The 18,973-nt window shown below is 32.4% G+C and overlaps 1 protein-coding gene across 1 annotated transcript; it reads left to right on the top strand.

The window, feature by feature from the left end:
• Positions 1 to 5,023: 5,023 nt before the first annotated feature.
• On the top strand, positions 5,024 to 12,378 carry LOC111703879 (pyruvate dehydrogenase (acetyl-transferring) kinase, mitochondrial). The gene is made up of 13 exons (XM_023475961.1): positions 5,024 to 5,090; positions 5,322 to 5,399; positions 5,977 to 6,041; positions 6,125 to 6,177; positions 6,578 to 6,679; positions 7,549 to 7,611; positions 7,908 to 7,972; positions 8,260 to 8,310; positions 8,709 to 8,775; positions 9,033 to 9,145; positions 10,586 to 10,676; positions 10,833 to 10,892; positions 11,212 to 12,378. Exons 1-13 carry the CDS (start codon positions 5,071 to 5,073, stop codon positions 11,245 to 11,247), a joined length of 864 nt encoding a protein of 287 aa, XP_023331729.1. The 5' UTR covers positions 5,024 to 5,070; the 3' UTR covers positions 11,248 to 12,378.
• The last annotated feature ends 6,595 nt before the right edge of the window (positions 12,379 to 18,973 follow it).

An 18,973-nucleotide genomic window follows, 5' to 3' on the forward strand; every position in this document is an offset into this window, starting at 1 on the left:
AATTAGGCGTGCACCCAAAAAATTGGAAGATTTGAACCAAAAATGAAGGCAGGGCCCCCCCCCCCCTACATCAAATGTGCCAACTCCACCATCCCCTTTAAAAAATGTTTTTTAAATTATGTATCACTAAGAAAGTGTTATTTTGAAACAAAGTTCAACGCATTTTTAATCTTTGGCTGTGATTTTAGTTATTCATAAAAAATTAATTTTTATCTAAACTGTAATCCAAATTTATATTGTAAATTTTTGATGCAAAATTTGTTAACGTTTAATATTTCAGACTTTGGGTTCCCGTCAAATATCAGCAGGATCAACTATTGGTGTAAGTTTTTTTTTAACCTTTTTGCAGGATATGTATTTCTTGATTAAGTTCACCTTCCCTCATTTTCAAAAATATGAATATGTTAGAATGTTTTTTTAGATAGAGTATCATCTTGTCTAATCCGGGCCGAGCCCTAAAACCAGTTTATGCAGTGTTGACATATTTTTAAATATTCATGTATTAATCCTGTATTCGGGTTGTAACAAACATAGATTAGGGCGACATTTTTTTCTCTTCAAAATTAATATAGCAATACATACATGCCAAAACAGCCAACCACAACAAACCAAGGGCATGAGCATAATTGCATCTTTTGATATTTGTAATAGCAGACATTTTTTGACTGAAAAAATAAAAATTTAATTTTCAAAGGTTCTTGAATTTATTCATGGAGTTATAAGGAGAGTTTAGAAGTGTGGAAGTGTTGGAGTTGTCAATAAAATATTAATGATTTTTATGTCTGGTTCAGTAGCTAAAATTTCCGGAAATAATAAGGACCAAAAAAATTTGATTCATCACTAGTCCTGGGTGCTTACAAGGCAATTTAGGTTGCGGCCTTGAAGCGTGATACTTTATCTTTTTTTATAGCAGGAGCGGAAGTAATTATTTTTCCCGAGGTTACTGTTCCAACTTGAGTAAAAGATTGTTTTTGTTTAGATTTCTAAAGAAACGACAAAACTTCTGGATTCTAATACTATTTTTCTTCTCGACAAATATTCAAAGTAAGTAAAATAAAAAAATAAATATTAAATGATTTGCGGCGTGTAACAAATCATACTGGTAATTGGCTAAAAAAAAAACACCATAACGCGACCTTTACTTTTTAATTTCAAGTTTCATTTTTCCAGCTTCCGTTGAATAATGTTCTGTTAAAGTTTGTTCTCAAAATTTACATATTTACCTCAAGTTTTTCTCTTGTCAAGGATTTTCTGTAAAATCTAATAGATCTGGATCCAAAGTACTGTTCTAAAGTTTGTTCACAAAATTTACATATTTACCTCAAGTTTTTCTCTTGTCAAGGATTTTCTATAAAATCTAATAGATCTGGATCCAAAGTACTGTTCTAAAGTTTGTTCACAAAATTTACATATTTACCTCAAGTTTTTCTCTTGTCAAGGATTTTCTGTAAAATCTAATAGATCTGGATCCAAAGTACTGTTCTAAAGTTTGTTCACAAAATTTACATATTTACCTCGTTTTTCTCTTATCAAGGATTTTCTGTAAAATCTAATAGATCCGGATCCTAAGTACTGTTCTAAAGTTTGTTTTCATAATTTAGGTATTCTCCGAACCCGATTAGTATCAAGCATCTCCTCGAGCATGGAAGAGTGGCTGATGCTGGAGAATCTTTCCTTTTCCTCAGGTACAATTTATATTTGGTCAAAACCCCTTTATTACTGCTTAACAGAGCTGGGAACTTTTGTGATGAATACTCATAATCCATGTCGCTTGATCTCGATATCCACTGTAACCCTTTTAATTTGAAGATCAAGACTTAATCTCTTCATTTCAGTTTCTCCATGGTACGATTACCAATTATCATTCAGGAAATCGATTAAATTAATCTGTAGATGAACAGAAGATCTAGATCAAGCATTGATCTCGATGTCCACAATATAAGAGTTCCCAGTTTAGTTTAGACGAGTAGTATAGAATAGACACTAGACTGGACCATCCCGGAACCTTGATATTGTTTACAGAAGGGGTTAAAACAGACCTTGCTCAACACTTATTGAAAATTCTGCAAACATACCATACCGTCTTTATTTTAATATTTTCTTTGAATTTTATTTTACAGTTTTCATACTTATTCTGGGGTATTCAGTTAGGTACCGTATATATTTATATCGTATACCCAATCCGTTGTAAATATTTTTTACCTAAAGATATTTTTATTTTTTTATTTTATTTTTGAAAGAGGGAAAAGTTTAAATTTTTATTTGAGATGAAAATGAAAAAAAATTGGAATTAAGAATTTAATATTTGTTAGAAAAGAGATTCCAACTCGTCTTGCAAACATGATTATGGAACTGAAGCTACTTCCAGCCTCCCTCATGGATCAGAGAGAGTGTCAGGAGATTTATCATGATTATATATCCAGCTTCAGGTAAGATGCTCACTTTATTTGCTGGGTTTCATTATTTTACAATTTTTACCATATTCCTTTGACTCAAAAATTACTCTTTTATCTTCAAACTAGGGGTGTGGACTGTGGGTGCATAAAAAGTTTTAATATGACTTGGTGAGGTTTTAGTAACCGACTCTGGTTCTGCAGATCTGCATCAGGGTTAATAGACCAAGCCCATAAACTTCTAGAAGAAATTCTGTGTCCTAAACATTTTTAGAAGTGCATCTTAAAAAGAAATTAAAATTAGTTTCAAATATTATATGCTTGCTCACTTCATTCTTGTTTTAGTGGATTCACTTCAAGTTTGGGGGGTTGAGAGTCGGGCTTCCCTAGAAGTCTGATTTGATTCCAGTCTTTTTATAGGAATGATTTATCCTAATTCAGGGAAGTACTGGAGTATGAATCTATGTCTAATACCCCAGACACACACTCCAAATTTACAGACAGTCTTTCTCATATCAGGTTTAACAACTGTATGACGTACGTGTACCCGTACATTTTATCCTATACAAGGATTTTTTAATTACTCCGAACACTTAAAGGAGGCATTGCATCTACGACATTTTTCATTATCTCAATTAACAATGGTTTGTGGAAGTCTCAATAACTCAGAATAATAACATATTTTCATAAGTTTATTTATTCATATGTTACTCGTTTAACATACTAAGAATGACTAGTGTAAAATCCGAGATTGAACAAGTTTGCGAAATATCAGTGAATCTGTTTGCGCATTTATGCAATCTCAATTCTAATTTTAACATGTAGGACAAAATCATATTTTTCTTATAACTAAGTCAGGCTTCTACAGGTTCTACTTTTGCATTTATAGTCTTCTGATGCTCTAGGAACAGGATATGACGTCAAATCTTCAATATTCCCGTTCGGAGACCGGATATAAAGGATAAGGTACTTCATGTATTTGTTTTGGGGACTCCTGATCAAAAATAACAAAGGAAAAAAGTTACTGAAAATGTTTTTTAAACTATTATTAATCTTTTTAGAAAAGGCGGAAACAAAAAGTGCACATAATCCCCTAAAAATAGTTTCCATAAATTTTGTTTAATTCAATTCTATAATGATGTTAGTCGGTTTTAGTTATGCAATGCATGTATACTACATTTATTGTTTAATCAAACTAATGATTGATTGGTTGGTTGAAAAAAACTGTTTTAGAGACAGTTATTCATTTTTTGAATTTGTATTCTGTACAGTGTACGTCCATAAATTACCAGAGCCGTCGGAGGCGTCAGCTATTATTGATTGTTTGATAAAATGAATGATTGATTGGTTTAATGAAAAAAGTTATTTACTAAGACAGTTAGGTATAAGGACAGAATATAAAAAATTTATAGTTTTTGAAATCATTTATATCCTAAGGTGTTCTGAATTTAGGACCGGAGTTGAAAAATAGGAGCCATTATACTATAAACGGAGATATTTCTGATTTGACCTTTTATCCTGTTTCTAGAATATTAGATTAGAACAAGCTTAACTAGAACCGGCTAACACCATTATTACCAGTTAAACTCATAGAATTTTAGAAGATCAGTGGGAAATATTTTTGGACACCCTGTAGAGTGTAGAAGGTGCACTTCTTTGAGATAACTTTTTCTAAAAAAGATTCATAATAGTTTCTGTAACATTTTTAGTACAATTTTTCTTAAGTTATTTTTGATCGGAAGTCTCCCAAAAAACATTTTTTTAAATGAAAAATGCAGTTTTTTGACACTATTTAGATTTTTTATTAAATTATATAGGTCCTAAGGTGTAAGTGTTTTAATTTGGGCTCAGTAAGTTCATAAAGGACAGAGATGAAAAAAATCGGAGCCGACTAAGGTACCTTATCCTATATCTCCGAACGGAGATAATGAAAATTTGACATCATATCCTGTTTCTATATTATCAGATGAGTATACAATATACCTGTAAAAGTAAAACCGGCTAACACCGTTATTTATTGAGATATTGAAAAATGTCATAGATGCAACGCCTCCTTGGCCCACTTTAACTTTAACTTGAGCTGCTGACTTTTCAGGGGTGAGTAAAATAAAGTTTATTATAATATATTATTTATTTTAATGTCGAGATTTTTTCCCGCTGAATTTTGTAAATAAATGTTCGGTGTAAAAGTATCTAAAAAAGTAATGAATATCTTGCAATCTGAAGTCTGAAGGGACTATATGCGTAATTTCCAAAGGTAAACATAAAACCTTTGTCTGGTCTATTGATGAAATATCCCTTTTCTCTGTAAATGTTATTTTCAATTTTAACTTGTGAATTTGTACTGTGAAGCCAATGAATTAAATTGCCAGAATTTATCAAATTCAATGTTGGAAAATCAACGATATATTTCTCGTTGTTGCTGAGGTATAGATTTAAAGCGTGCCATTATAAATCGGAAATACGACTATTTTTTAATGGGTTACATTAAAATTATGTCTACTATTCCTTTCAGAATAAAGTGAGGGGAAAAGCTTGCAATCTAAAGTCTGATTTGTTTGATTATTTTTCTTTATGCTACTATAAAAATTAACCTTTACATTTTGAAATCTTCGATTCCTGGTTAGAAGCACAGTTGTTAAATGTAAGACGAAGACATGTAGATACTGTACCCAACATGGCACAAGCTGTACTCAGGCAGAGAAATTAATTAATCAATTATAGAAAATGTTGAAATTAAGATTAGAATTCCCATAAATTTTTTAAAATCTGTGCTGGATTTTATTCATTAAATTTTTTTCTGAATTGATGGGGGCTTGGGATTAATAAAGCACTATCTATATGACATCTTGCTACCTAAGCAGATATTGAGAGACAACTAAAAATATTGTTTTTGTTTGAAGTTGAATTTATTCTCTTATGGAACAGGATGCACAAATATGAACGACTACAAGATGGAGTTACCGAGGCGATTCAATACTTCTTGGATAGACTTTATACTAACAGGTAGGCAATGATACATTCAAAGATTTTCTTGGCGCCTCTCACCCCTCTTTTTAATGTGGGTCGGGTTTTCTCAAACCTCGATTTGTTTCCGTTTCTTAGCTAAATATTCAAACTAGGCTTTTATCGCGCCCGCTTTCCTGTGAACAATTTTAGCTTTAAACTATTGCTCTGAAAGTCGGCCATTTAAACTCATTCTCAAACATTGGCGGATTTTTCTTTTCGAATTGGCGCAATTTCAAAAACTATCAAACTATTTTCCAGGAATTTTTTTTTCTATTTTGATATTCCACAAACCTACCCGGGGGTCAAGTAAAGCTCACACAAAACTTTTGCCCGCTCAGTTCAGCCGTTTTGAGGTTTTGCGGTTACAAATATACAGACAACAACCACCAGACTAGAGCCATATCAGGTCCAATAAGAAATTAGGACTAGCATTTTAAGACTTTTTGAAAACAAGAATACGCATTAGGAAAATGAATAAAATGTTGAAACTATCTGCCGAAATTCTCTGACATATTGCTATTTTATTTTAGGGGTTTACTTATTAAGAACCTTTCTAGGTATATCAATGTTTTAGGATTTCAATTCACATGTTGATATCTCACTACCAATCCTTGCACGGTATCACAAAATCTGAAGGTGGTTAGTAACTATTTTAATTTATTTTTCAAACCTTTTTTATTACAATTGTCATACTCTGACTCATCGTTTTCCTCTATTATTAGGCCTGGTGGGAACCATTGATCCACATTGTGATCTACTTCAAGTTGCAGAAGAGGAAACAAAATAGACTTAATTCAAGAAAGTTCAAGTTGCGGCCATGAGCCACAACTTCTTTTCCCTTCCATGCCGCATAAAAGCTTTATTGTCTTCTGGCAGCCATGAGTCACAACTATTTGGTCTTCGCAATCTGAATGTACTAAATTTACCATTTAAAAGAGTAACAATTGCAGGAAAACGAAAATATCCCCCTCCCCATTGCTCCCGTATTACTTAAAGATTATTTTAAATTAAGATGACAATTTAAAGGATTCTTTTCCTACATAATAAATGAAGACATGGCGAGGTTGATTATTAAAAATAAATCCTTTATTTAATAACCTTGTTTTCTAAGTTATAACAAATTTATCAATTTTAAAAAGAAACCTTGACCAAATCTATTTTGAATCTGTGTGCAGGCGTACAGTGCTGCATCTTTGTTGTGTGATAATGAATATTTTGATCATCCTAAACTAGTTAGCACTGCTGTTGATACTACTGATGAGAATATAAATACTAGGGTAGGTAGCTTAGTTCCTAAACTAATTAGCACTGCTGTTGATACTACTGATGAGAATATATATACTAGGGTAGGTAGTTTAGTTTCTGAACTAGTTAGCACTGCTGTTGATACTACTGAGGAGAATATAAATACTAGGGTAGGTAGTTTAGTTTCTGAACTAGTTAGCACTGCTGTTGATACTACTGAGGAGAATATAAATACTAGGGTAGGTAGTTTAGTTTCTAAACTAATTAGCACTGCTGTTGATACTAATGGTGAGAATATAAATACTAGGGTAGGTAGTTTAGTTTCTGAACTAGTTAGCACTGCTGTTGATACTACTGATGAGAATATAAATACTAGGGTAGATGGTGTAGTTTCTGAACTAATTAGTACTGCTGTTGATAATTCCGAATTGTTTTGCGAAATTTTATTATTTCTTATTTCGCAAAAATTTTGCAAACTCGAAAAATCCAAAATTTTCGCGAAACGATTTTTCCTTTTCGCTGCAACCCCTACTTGGTTTCTAAGCTAGTATGTATAAAATGTAGTAACCTCTGTCTGTCTGACAGTTCGTTTGGATGTCCAATCATAACTCATGAGTCCATGGACCGATTTTCCTCAAATTTTGATAGGGGAACTAGGTCGAGATACGGGAATGTTCTTAGCTTGGTTTAAAGATAACAAAGGATTGTGTTGACTTGTTTAGGCAAAGCTGGGTGCCCAACCAAGTCTATTTTTAAAGTATAACTCTTTGTTTGGATGTCCAATCGTAACTCATGAACCCAAGGACCGATTTGTAAGTTGAGAATAGGTTGACATATAAAGGGAAAACTTGGTTTCCTGGCAAAACTATGTTTCCAAGCTAGTTTTATTATATTTGTGTAGGGTAGAATAACTGCAGTTTATGTTCCGGCTCATCTTCATCACATCCTCTTCGAAATATTCAAGGTAAGATAAAGATTATCATTTTTCAACAATTCGTTAATATAGTTTTGCGCTGAATGATGTAAAACTGGTTTACAGTACAATGTAGAAATAGGACACCCCTGAAAGTCTTTGATTTGGTTTGGTGTTTGCATTTGATAAATTTAATTTCATTTGATTTCAGTGAACGTTACTCTTTAAATCTAATTTTGACCATATTTCATTTCAATTCATTTAAATCATTTCACCAAAATGAAATAAAATCAATTTAAATCAATCCAAATCAGTTTAATTTGCATCAATTGATTTGATTAGTTTAGAATTCTATGCGTGCATCCTGTGAGTGGGCTGAGCAGAAGGAGCTAAGCGAGATCCCGCACATAAGGAAAATGTTTATTAAGTTCATCGTCAAATATTTTTTTAAGTCTTTTTTTTTAAATGTTTTTATTGTCTTAGTTTTCGGGAATTTAACGGAATAAGAAAATGTCTCCAAAGATAAAGTTTAATTTTTCTTTAAAATGCTTTCAAATTATTCTTTAATACACGAAACAGTTTGATCATTTGTTAATTTATCATATTCGAGAACTTACTTAGTTTTTAATTGAGTAAGGAATATAAATAGCAATGTTAACCTTTATTCATAATTTATGAACAATAAATGAACTTTATTAGATTAAAAATCTACAAGACTGCAAATGATATTACTCTCAAGATATCGGACAGGAATGAGCTTGCCTTAGAAAGCTGTTTTTATTATTTTTAATATTCATTAAATCCAGAATATTGGTTGTTTTTCAAATCTACAGTGGGATATTCTTCCTTGAAAAAAAAAACATTTATTCTAGGAATGTCTTCTTGGTTTTGTTCCCATAAATTGGGCATTAAATGATTTTATGATAATTAATATTTAAAAGGGGTAAAACTTGCCAGTTACTGTCCTATTTTTAAATTTTTGCTCAAATCTTGAGAAATAATTTATCCTCACCTTAAACTTAATCTTTAAATAGTATTCGATGCAATAATTATTATTTCATAGTTTTCATTTGATTAAAGTAAAGTTAAAAAAGTACGAATATTTATCAATAAAACGGTTTAAAAATGTTGACGCTCACTGTGACTAGGGGTGGTGGTATTGACAGAGCTAGAAGAGCAAAGATATTCAACTATATGTACTCCACTGCTCCTAAGGTAGATTCAGGGTGCTTTTTGTCCCTTTCTCGTGGCAAAATCTTAGAGTCGTGTTTTTAATCTCTCATATCTCTGCATCTTAGTCATAAAAGATTATCAATGAAAAACTTTGTCATGTTTCATATTTTTATGTAATTTCAAGAGAACATCCATTAAAAGAGTTACTTGCGGATTTGTGAGGTTGACGAATATTCATTCATTCAATTAGATTTCCAGCTTTTGTTTTTAGATGTATTTTGAAGAAAATAATTTTCCAGGTTCTAAGTGATGGTAGTGGTGGGTCCTATGGTGTTGGAGAAGGCCTGTCCTCTGAAGCACTTCCTATGCATGGTCTAGGATACGGTCTACCCTTGTCTAGACTTTATGCCAGGTACAATGCATGGTCTAGGATACGGTCTACAGCTGTCTAGGCTTTATGCAAGGTACTATTCATGGTCTAGGATACGGTCTACCCTTGTCTAGACTTTATGCCAGGTACTATGCATGGTCTAGGATACGGTCTACCTTTGTTTAGGCTTTATGCCAGGTACTATGCATGGTCTAGGATACGGTCTACCACTGTCTAGACTTTATGCCAGGTACTATGCATGGTCTAGGATAGGATACGGTCTACCTTTGTCTAGGCTTTGTGCCAGGTACTATGCATGGTCCAGGATACGGTCTACCACTGTCTAGGCAATATGTCAGGTACTATGCATGGTCTAGGATACGGTCTACCACTGTCTAAGCCTTATGTCAGGTACTATGCATGGTCTAGGATACGGTCTACCACTGTCTAGGCTTTATGCCAGGTACTATGCATGGTCTAGGATACGGTCTACCACTGTCTAAGCATTATGTTAGGCACTATGCATAGTCTAGGATACGGTCTACCACTGTCTAGGCATTATGTTAGGCCCTATGCATAGTATAGGATACGGTCTACCACTGTCTAGGCATTATGTTAGGTACTATGCATAATCTAGGATACGGTCTACCACTGTCTAGGCTTTATGCCAGGTACTATGCATGGTCTAGGATACGGTGTAACACTGTCTAGGCATTATGTTAGGTACTATGCATAGTCTAGGATACGGTCTAACACTGTCTAGGCATTATGTTAGGTACTATGCATAGTCTAGGATAAAGTCTACCACTGTCTAGGCTTTATGCCAGGTACTATGCATAGTGTAGGATACGGTTTTTAAGAAAAATGCTGCGAAAATGAACTCACCACTTTCTTGATATATTTATATAAATGCCATATAATTCACCCATTCCACTTTTTTTTCAACTCGCAAAGATACAAAAAAAACTTGAGACAAATTTAGATTTTATTTCTTAAATGACAACATTTTTTTCGTTAAATCTTCAACAAATTTAATTTTCAGATTTAAGAGTTTTTTTATTTTAAAAAAGTTGACAAATCAAAATTTGAGGAGGCATTACTTAATTTCACTTGATTTGATTTGGGAAAGAAAAAAAATTTATTTGGGCAAAACATTTTAATTTCTATCGACCAAGACCTTCTCTCGGGTCACGTAATTGGTGAGTACCGAGATGGACTTGTCTATCTAACTGTGCAGTTTGGTTATGACATTACCATTGTCCTTGCCCTCGCCCTGTTGATACACACTAGACTTGTGTCATTTATCCACTGGAAATAAATTTCTTCCCTTTTTTATGGGAGCTTGACCTTGATTTCTACGGAATGATGGTTGATGTTTGCAATTATTACTACAAAAACGTCTTACGTCATCGGTTTAGCTGTTTTAAAATTTGGGATGGACAAGTAAAATATAGATATTCTTCAAATTTAATCTTTATTTAGATATTTCAAGGGGGATATCAAGGTTGGGAGTGTTGATGGTCTAGGAATAGATGTTTACGTCTATCTTCATAGAATATCTCAACTTGCTCAGGTAAACATACCTTACGATCTTAGTAATAATAACAAACTTTAATTAAATGGCTATTATTTTCTTTACAATTATCAAACTGAAACATGTTGTAATTTAATTTAAAGTTAAATTTTATTAATTTATTTATTATTTATTTAGTATTATCATTATTTCCAGGAGAACCTGCCTGTGTATAATCATGTGTCCTCTACTAAACTTACATCAACGTCCACCCAGGTTAGTCTTCACATCTTTCATTTTTTTATCATTCATTAATAATCTAGAAAGTTTTTATGCTTTTACTGATAACTTTTCGATGACTTCGAGCCATAACATTCGAAAGTTTCATTGGTGGAATAAATTTTAAAAATAACTAAATTTTTGTTAGACCTGTCATAATTCATAAACGTTCTCTCTTATAAGTATTAAAAAGTATAAGGGTTGACTGCGATTATATTATTATTATTATTATGTTTATTTACATATGTACACTGTACAGTGTACTCTGTACAGACATATTTAGATATTTAGATTAAAGAATGATGAATATATTTAGGTTCCCGACTGGACTGATAAAGATATCAAGTACTAAAAAATCCAGAGTGTCCTTCCCTCAGATTCCTTCAGAATAGGGTTCCAAGTTTTTCCGGAATAATTTGGTTTTGCAAATGTCGTATACGGGATCTTTCCTGAAGCTGTTAAGAATGAAAAACCTTTAAACCCTTTTATAGATTAAGGGTTGAACGTTACTTAACAATAAAGATACGAATTGCAGAAACAAAAAACTTTTTTGGAACGATAATATTCGTTGGGAATTGATCCTAAAATTTGGGTTTCATAATTACGTTTAGTAAGGCTACCCTTAATTCCTAAAAGTTTTGATGTTGCACTGAATTCACAACAGCTTCAGAAAAGGTTCCGTAACTTTGTGCGAAAAATTGAAAGCTCTAATACAGAACCACGTCAGAACACATTGTCTCTCCTTAATACCTTACTTGTCCATATGGTTATTCTTCTATGTTAAAACCTGTAGTTTTTTTTCAGTTATATTTTTAATTTTAAAGAGACTTGAAGTGGCGTTATTATAAGTGACCCTCATTTATTCAGTGGTATTTCCGATTTACTATGGTACCCTTTAAACCTTCGTCTTGGTCAGTGTTTTAAAGAAATCCTTATTTTTTCAGTTGAAAAATGTACTTGTGGGTTTGCCCTTTAAAGGGAGGGTCATTTGAAATAACGTCGACTGTCCCTTTAAAGGATTCTCTAATCTTGGATCATCACCATCTCTGAATGGAGGATACACCCTATCTGTAAATGTTTTCCAGGGTGAAAATCATCTTATTTTTATTATAAATTATAAGTTATTTTCGGTTTTAATTAGTTGAATTAAATTAGGTGCTATGTATATTTTTAAGAAATTTTCTATTCTTGATACTGAGAAAAGTTGTAAAAAAAATGTCCCAAAAAATCTATGAATTCACGGGACAAATTTCAAAATAACTATTATACTTTAAACGATTAAAATCAAAAAATGTCTTCGAATATATTTTGAAAGCTCATGGAAAAACTTTTGATACATCCTACAGTGCTTGAATTAAATATCCAAATGTCGTATGCCATGTTTATTGGACATTCTGTATGAATTAAACTTTGTTATTCGTATATATAGATTTGTAGTTTTTTATTGTATGTAGTCAATAAATATTATCTGCTCATTGTTCAATAATTGAGTTATTCTAAGAGATAGAGAACAAATTCTTTTTCCTCGTCAATTAATGTCTGCAATTAATATTTGAAAATTGCATGATCGTTAAACATGAAACATTAATCATTCACTTTATTCACTTAATATTTTTTTAATTCCAGCAAAAATGAGAATGTATTCATCGCTTAATAAATGAAAAAGAAGAAAATACTTGTAGTTACATACATCAATGAGTGCTGCGTGGATCAAAGACGATTTTGACTCATGGTTAAACCCATGTGTACCATCTTTCCAAGAAATGAATAGTAGAGTGAGAAGTAATGTACTGAACGACCAGATAATGGGTTTTTCCTGACAATTAATTGGCTCATAGTAATTAAGCCTTTCCCTATCATCAAGTGTTCTTATCATTTATATATAAGTATCCAACTTTTCATCAGAGTCGATCAAGGGATTGCGAATCCAGAGCCCGAAATTTAAAAGAATATCGTTGAACGAAACTCGCGAGTTTTTAAATATCACAAAGTCTAATGATTATTCAATTACTAACTAATTATACTAAATCCATTTTAAAATCACTCATTAACCAACTTTGTGATATATCAAGATGCAATACTCAGTCAAATGTGGTGGTACGGAAGGGGAAATAATAGTGGCTCATGGCTGTCAGAAGAGAAAAAAGCTAATATGTGGCACGGAAGGGGAAATAGTGGTGGTTCATGGAAGCCTGCCTTCAAATAGGTTGGATTCAGTCCTTCATATAATCTTAAATAGGTTGGATTCAGTCCTTCATACAATCTTGATTAGATTGGATTCAATCTAATTATAACAATTCAATTTCCTTACAACATACAAGATAGTTATAAACACAAAACAAGTAGACGAATGGTCAATGGTAAGATATTCTTATTCTGAGACAAAGGAAAAATTGAGCAAGCAGCTTTATTCAAGATATGTTTTATTTGAAAATCCCAGTTTTAAAATTCGTCAATTGTTTAAGTCCAAAAAAATTCTAATATTTGTTTTTGCACCGTCATTGGTAATTCTTTTAAATCTCATATTATTAAGCATTTCGACCCGCCGTTTTACTGTCCTTCATAAAAATAATATTTTTAGAAAAACTTGTCCATAACTATGATGTTAACAACTATGAAAAGTTAACGAGTTTAAGCGTTCTAATGTAAGCTGTTTTTAAGTTATTTATTAAAATTCACAGGGGGGATTGGAAGCCATACAACTTGAAATCTGAAAAAAATTCTTAATATCTCTGGTAATATTGACAGCAGAAAAAAAGAGACCAAATTTTGAAAATGCCAGGAATCCTAGAATTGTGTGGTTATTGTTTCAAGAATTATACATGTCAAAGTAGGTTGACGACTGAATGTCACAAATTAATTCAAAGATACAAAGACGACTTTCAAGCTGTCTTCTGTCATGTTTCGTGGTACACCCTGCATATTACATAAAGTTCTTATTTCAGGATACGTAAATGTGATATTATTTTACACAATATCTACAGTACATACCTTGTACCAGACATATAATAAGTACAAGTGTAGAATCTAGAATGAGCAATATTCTTTAAGTTGATCAAACTGTTTTATTTTTGAAAGAACATGAACCAGCGTAGTGCGAATATTACACAAGTAAACTATTACTTAGTCCTCCAAGACGACAAAATTTATAAACTAATATTTAAATGAAAATTTTAATGTTTAAATAAAGTACCTTATAAGGCAGGGTATGCTATATATATGTATTAAGACGCAGTGTCTGCTATAGTCATGATAATATCTTAATAAATAAGACTGTAGAAGACACCAGTAGACAGAATAGACATTATATGTGTACATGTACAGACAAAAAAACTAATGGTTGAGAATATGTATTAAGCTGTATACTCTAACTATGTCTAGTTTAGGAAGAACAGGAACCATTGGGAAAATAATTCACTACGGTCTAAAATATATATTACCGATTTGAAAAGAATTTCTGTAGTGATGAAGCTGCACTGGAAGTTCAACATTAATGACTGGATGATTGAACTTCCGAAACTGAATCAGAAAGCAGTGTTGATCGTTAATCCCCTGCCCCCATCACCCTATCAGCACCCCCTCCCCCCACTCTCCCCCATAACCAATCGTAACCAACTCCCTCAGATTTTTTAGCTAAGAAAACGGTCACATACATCAAGGAACCTGTGATGAAGTTAGGAGGGGGGGGGGGAAGGAATAAAGTTAATAATTCATCGCCCCCCCCCCTTCCTACCCTTTAAAAGATTTCACTTACAGACAACTTGAAAAACAGTGAACGACCCCACGCCCCCCTCACTTCAGTAGTAAGAATGGCTAATTGTTTAAAATAGAATAGATATCTCGGGGTTTTAACTTTTAAAAGAAGAGTCTAATTGAAAAAAGTGGTTGCTTTGGTTTTCCAAGAGAGCCTAGTTCACTACTGCTTACCTACTTTCCTAAAAATAAATTTGCAGAGCTGAGTTTTTTTTAAACTTTGCTGACAGCGCCATAAGTCCCTACTGGACGTTAGGGTTTTATCTGAAACATGCTGACAGGCACATGTTAAAAAGAAACGTAACAGCACCAATATGGATTTTGACCAAAACGTATCACAATTTACACTTAGCATGTATTCCTAAAGACCTAAAGAAAGGTTTTGATCGTTGTGATTTAGACAAACTTAAAAAAAATAATTCACCAACACCTGGTTCAAAATGGTCTTGTTAACCAAACTCGATATATATGTTTAAATGGTGTTTTTTTAATTAGACAAAATTTTAACATGTGGTTTCCCAAGGAAGTGTTCTTTTGCCTCTGCCTTTTCTTCTTTACATGTACGATTTTTCCCTACCGAGATCTTTTTATTAATCCTCTTTCTTTTAGTTTTTTAAGTCATCTTCTGATACTGCAAGCCTAATACTTAATGCAAACACTAAAATAAAAAAATGGATTCAAGCAAATCGGTTGACACTAAATGTTTCCAAATTAAGTTTATAGCATTTTGAAATAAAAAATGCATTTGTAATTTATCAATTACAAATGAAATACTTGAAAGAATTGGCAATTGCCTGTGTAAACAAATATTTTAAATGTGTCGGACTTAAACTTGACGAATCTTTAAACTGATAATTTTAAATTAAAAATATCTCAAACAAAACTGCTCAATCTTTGCTTTCTACGTCATATACCATTGAAATTTATAATTATTTGTGCATAACTCTCTTGTATAGCCTTAATTTGAATATGGAATTGTTACATGGGGAGGGGGTTGTATGAAGGACTGAATCCAACCTATTCAAGATCTTATGAAGGACTGAATCCAACCTATTCAAGATCGTATGAAGGACTAAATCCAACCTATGTAAGATTGTATGAAGGACTGAAACCAACCTATTTAAGATTTATGAAGGACTGAAACCAACCTATTCAAGAATGTATGAAGGCCTGAATCCAACCTATCTAAGAATGTATGAAGGATTGAATCCAACCTATTCAAGAATGTATGAAGAGCTGAATCCAACCTATTCGAGAATGTATGAAGGACTGAATCTAACCTATTCAAGAATGTATGAAGGATTGAATCCAACCTATTCAAGAATGTTTGAAGGACTGAATCCAACCTATTCAAGAATGTATGAAGAGCTGAATCCAACCTATTCAAGATTGTATGAAGGATTGAATCCAACCTATCCAAGAATGTATGAAGGATTGAATCCAACCTGTTCAAGAATGTATGAAGGACTGAATCCAACCTATTCAAGAATGTATGAAGGACTGAATTCAACCTATTCAAGAATGTATGAAGGGCTGAATCCAACCTATTCAAGATTGTATGAAGGATTGCATCCAAACTATTTAAGAATGTATGAAGGACTGAATCCAAACTATTGAAGAATGTATGAAGGACTGAATTCAACCTATTGAAGAATGTATGGAGGACTGAATCCAACCTATTCAAGAATTTAAAAAAGACTGAATCCAACCTATTTAAGAATGTATGAAGGACTGAATCCAAACTATTTAAGATTGTATGAAGGACTGAATCCAACCTATTCAAGAATGTATGAAGGACTGAATCCAACCTTTTCAAGATTGTATGAAGGACTGAATCCAAACTATTTAAGAATGTATGAAGGACTGAATCCAACCTATTCAAGATTTATGAAGGACTGAAAACAAACTATTTAAGATTGTGTGAGGGACTGAATCCAACCTATTTAAGATTGTGTGAGGGACTGAATCCAACCTATTAAGGATTGTATGATTGTATGAATGACTGAATCCAACCTATTTAAGATTTATGAAGGACTGAAAAAAAACTATTTAAGATTGTTTGAGGGACTGAATCCAACCTATTAAGGATTGTATGATTGTATGAAGGATTGAATCCAACCTATTTAAGATTGTATGAAGGACTGAATCCAACCAATCCAAGATTATATGAAGGACTGAAACTAACCAATCCAAGATTGTATGAAAGACGTAAACCAATCTTTTCAAGATTATAGATTGGTTTCCGTCGTTCTTACAATATTGGATAGGTTGGATTTTGTCAGACTAGTTTACAGAAATCTTAGAGGACTTGAATTACGATTTTAAAGGAGGTTAAAAAAAACTTTTCCTTGGTTCGATATTTTATAATAATTAATTGATAAATTAGAAAGTATGGCTGCCATTATCGCACAAATCTCTCTCCAGGTATATTTTGCTAATCATTAAATGGTCATCATAATAAAAACAGGGTCTTGGAAATATATTTGATACGAGTATCAAAAAAACTTTTTTTTTTCTGCCTAAAATAAAGTAATTTTTGAAATATAAAAAACGGACAAATGGACAATGCATGTTTATTAAACACTTAATTACTGAGTGAGTTTCTAATTATTAACATTTTTGTATTATTATAAAAGTTTCTTCTAATCCTAATTTGTTATAATAAAATTCTCTGCTGGCGAAAAAAAGAATTTGACATTTTTGATGAAATTATTTCACCCTTAATAATCCATACTTTTAAAAATTTTAATCTTGACACTAAAAATCATGTTAAAAGCATTCATTTATTTTCATAATCATACATGTCAACGTGATTTAAGGGATTTTAATGTGACCCTCAATTAATAATAAAATGGCATGTCCGATTCATAACAGTACCTTTCAGCCCTTATATCTGTATTACAATGAGAAAGATATTGTAGTTTTTCTATTTGAAAAATGTTTAATTCTGACAATTCCTTTACTGTGACTGCAGCATAAATCCGCAAATCGCATTAACAGAGAAGCAAGGATAAAAAAATAATCTTTTAGCTAAAAAAAAAACAAGAATATCTCAAGAAAATTCTTGATAATACTAAGGTTTTTAAGAGTACCGTAGTGATATGTAGAATCAGAAATGATGATGATACTGGTCAGTCCCGGGATTCGGGAAGAGTTGAACTCAGCATAAAATGTTTCTTTTAGCTTATATGTACAGGGTGTCCCTTAACAAACATGACAGTTGAGAGACGGCTTTCGGATCGTCTTTAATTTTGACAAAACTAATTTTTTACAAACCTGGCCACATTAGGGCATAAAATATGGATAGACTAAAGTATTGCAATGATTAAATCATGTTTGAATCTTTGTAGACATGGGAATGATGTCAAACTTTATTAGGTAAAACTTAAAACTCTTCTGCCTTCGCGATATGAAATAAATAGCATTTTCCACGTGGAACCACCTGGATAAAATCTATGGTTTTCAGTATAATTAAGAAAAAAGATTAAAGTTCTATAATCTCAGAATTATTTGCGGCATTTCACACCGGGAATATCTAAAATGCGCGTAAAAAAGATGAACATTTTTAAAGACATAGAACTCGAAAACTTTTATTTAATTGAGACTATTTTTTTTCGATTTACTAAAATTCAATATTTCATTTATGCCCTAACGTGGCCCGATTCTTAAAAAATGTTTTATCTTGGAGGACTAGACACTTTCAAAAAAATAATATTGGAAGGACGAGGATTTAGAGGTGGCTTGGACGAGAAAATGAGGAGAATGTGGCTCGGATTAGTAATTGTTGTAGGTGGCCTTCCTCCCCTCACTGCAGGACACCTGTGAAGGTCCCGTGTGTTCCTTGTGCTTTATTGATTGATTAATTCCAGAATTCTAAGAGAAATAATATAAGACGACTTCCACCTGAGAAGTGTGCGTATAATTTAAACCCATTTCCTCCAACATTTCTCCCAGCTGTACATAACAAGTACATATCCAGGTAAACAGCTGTACATAACAAGTGCATATCCAGGTAAACAGCTGTACATAACAAGTACATATCCAGGTAAACAGTTGTATATAAAAAGTACATATCCAGGTAAACAGTTGTACACAACGAGTTCATATCCATGTAAACAAGTGTACAAAACAAGTACATATCTAGTTATACAGCTGTACATAGCAAGTACTATCTAGGTAAACACCAAACATATCAAGTACAAGTCCAGGTAAACAGATGTTTTACATAACAAAAATTCCAGCTAAACAGCTGTTCATATTTTGTACTACATTTCACCTGTGTTCTTCACAAGTACATATCTAGGTAAAATACTTTATATATCCAA

Source organism: Eurytemora carolleeae, unplaced genomic scaffold (genome assembly GCF_000591075.1).
Source record: "Eurytemora carolleeae unplaced genomic scaffold, Eaff_2.0 scaffold401, whole genome shotgun sequence".
NCBI classification, from domain to species: domain Eukaryota; kingdom Metazoa; phylum Arthropoda; class Copepoda; order Calanoida; family Temoridae; genus Eurytemora; species Eurytemora carolleeae.

What these genes read in the sequence shown, in the direction of transcription:
- LOC111703879 (XM_023475961.1), top strand. Translation starts at nt 5,071, where the DNA reads ATGGCACAAGCTGTACTCAG. An exon ending in TACTTCAAGTTGCAGAAGAG is followed by an intron (nt 6,178 to 6,577) that starts GAAACAAAATAG and finishes ATCTGTGTGCAG; the next exon opens with GCGTACAGTGCTGCATCTTT. An exon ending in ATGAGAATATAAATACTAGG is followed by an intron (nt 6,680 to 7,548) that starts GTAGGTAGCTTA and finishes ATATTTGTGTAG; the next exon opens with GGTAGAATAACTGCAGTTTA.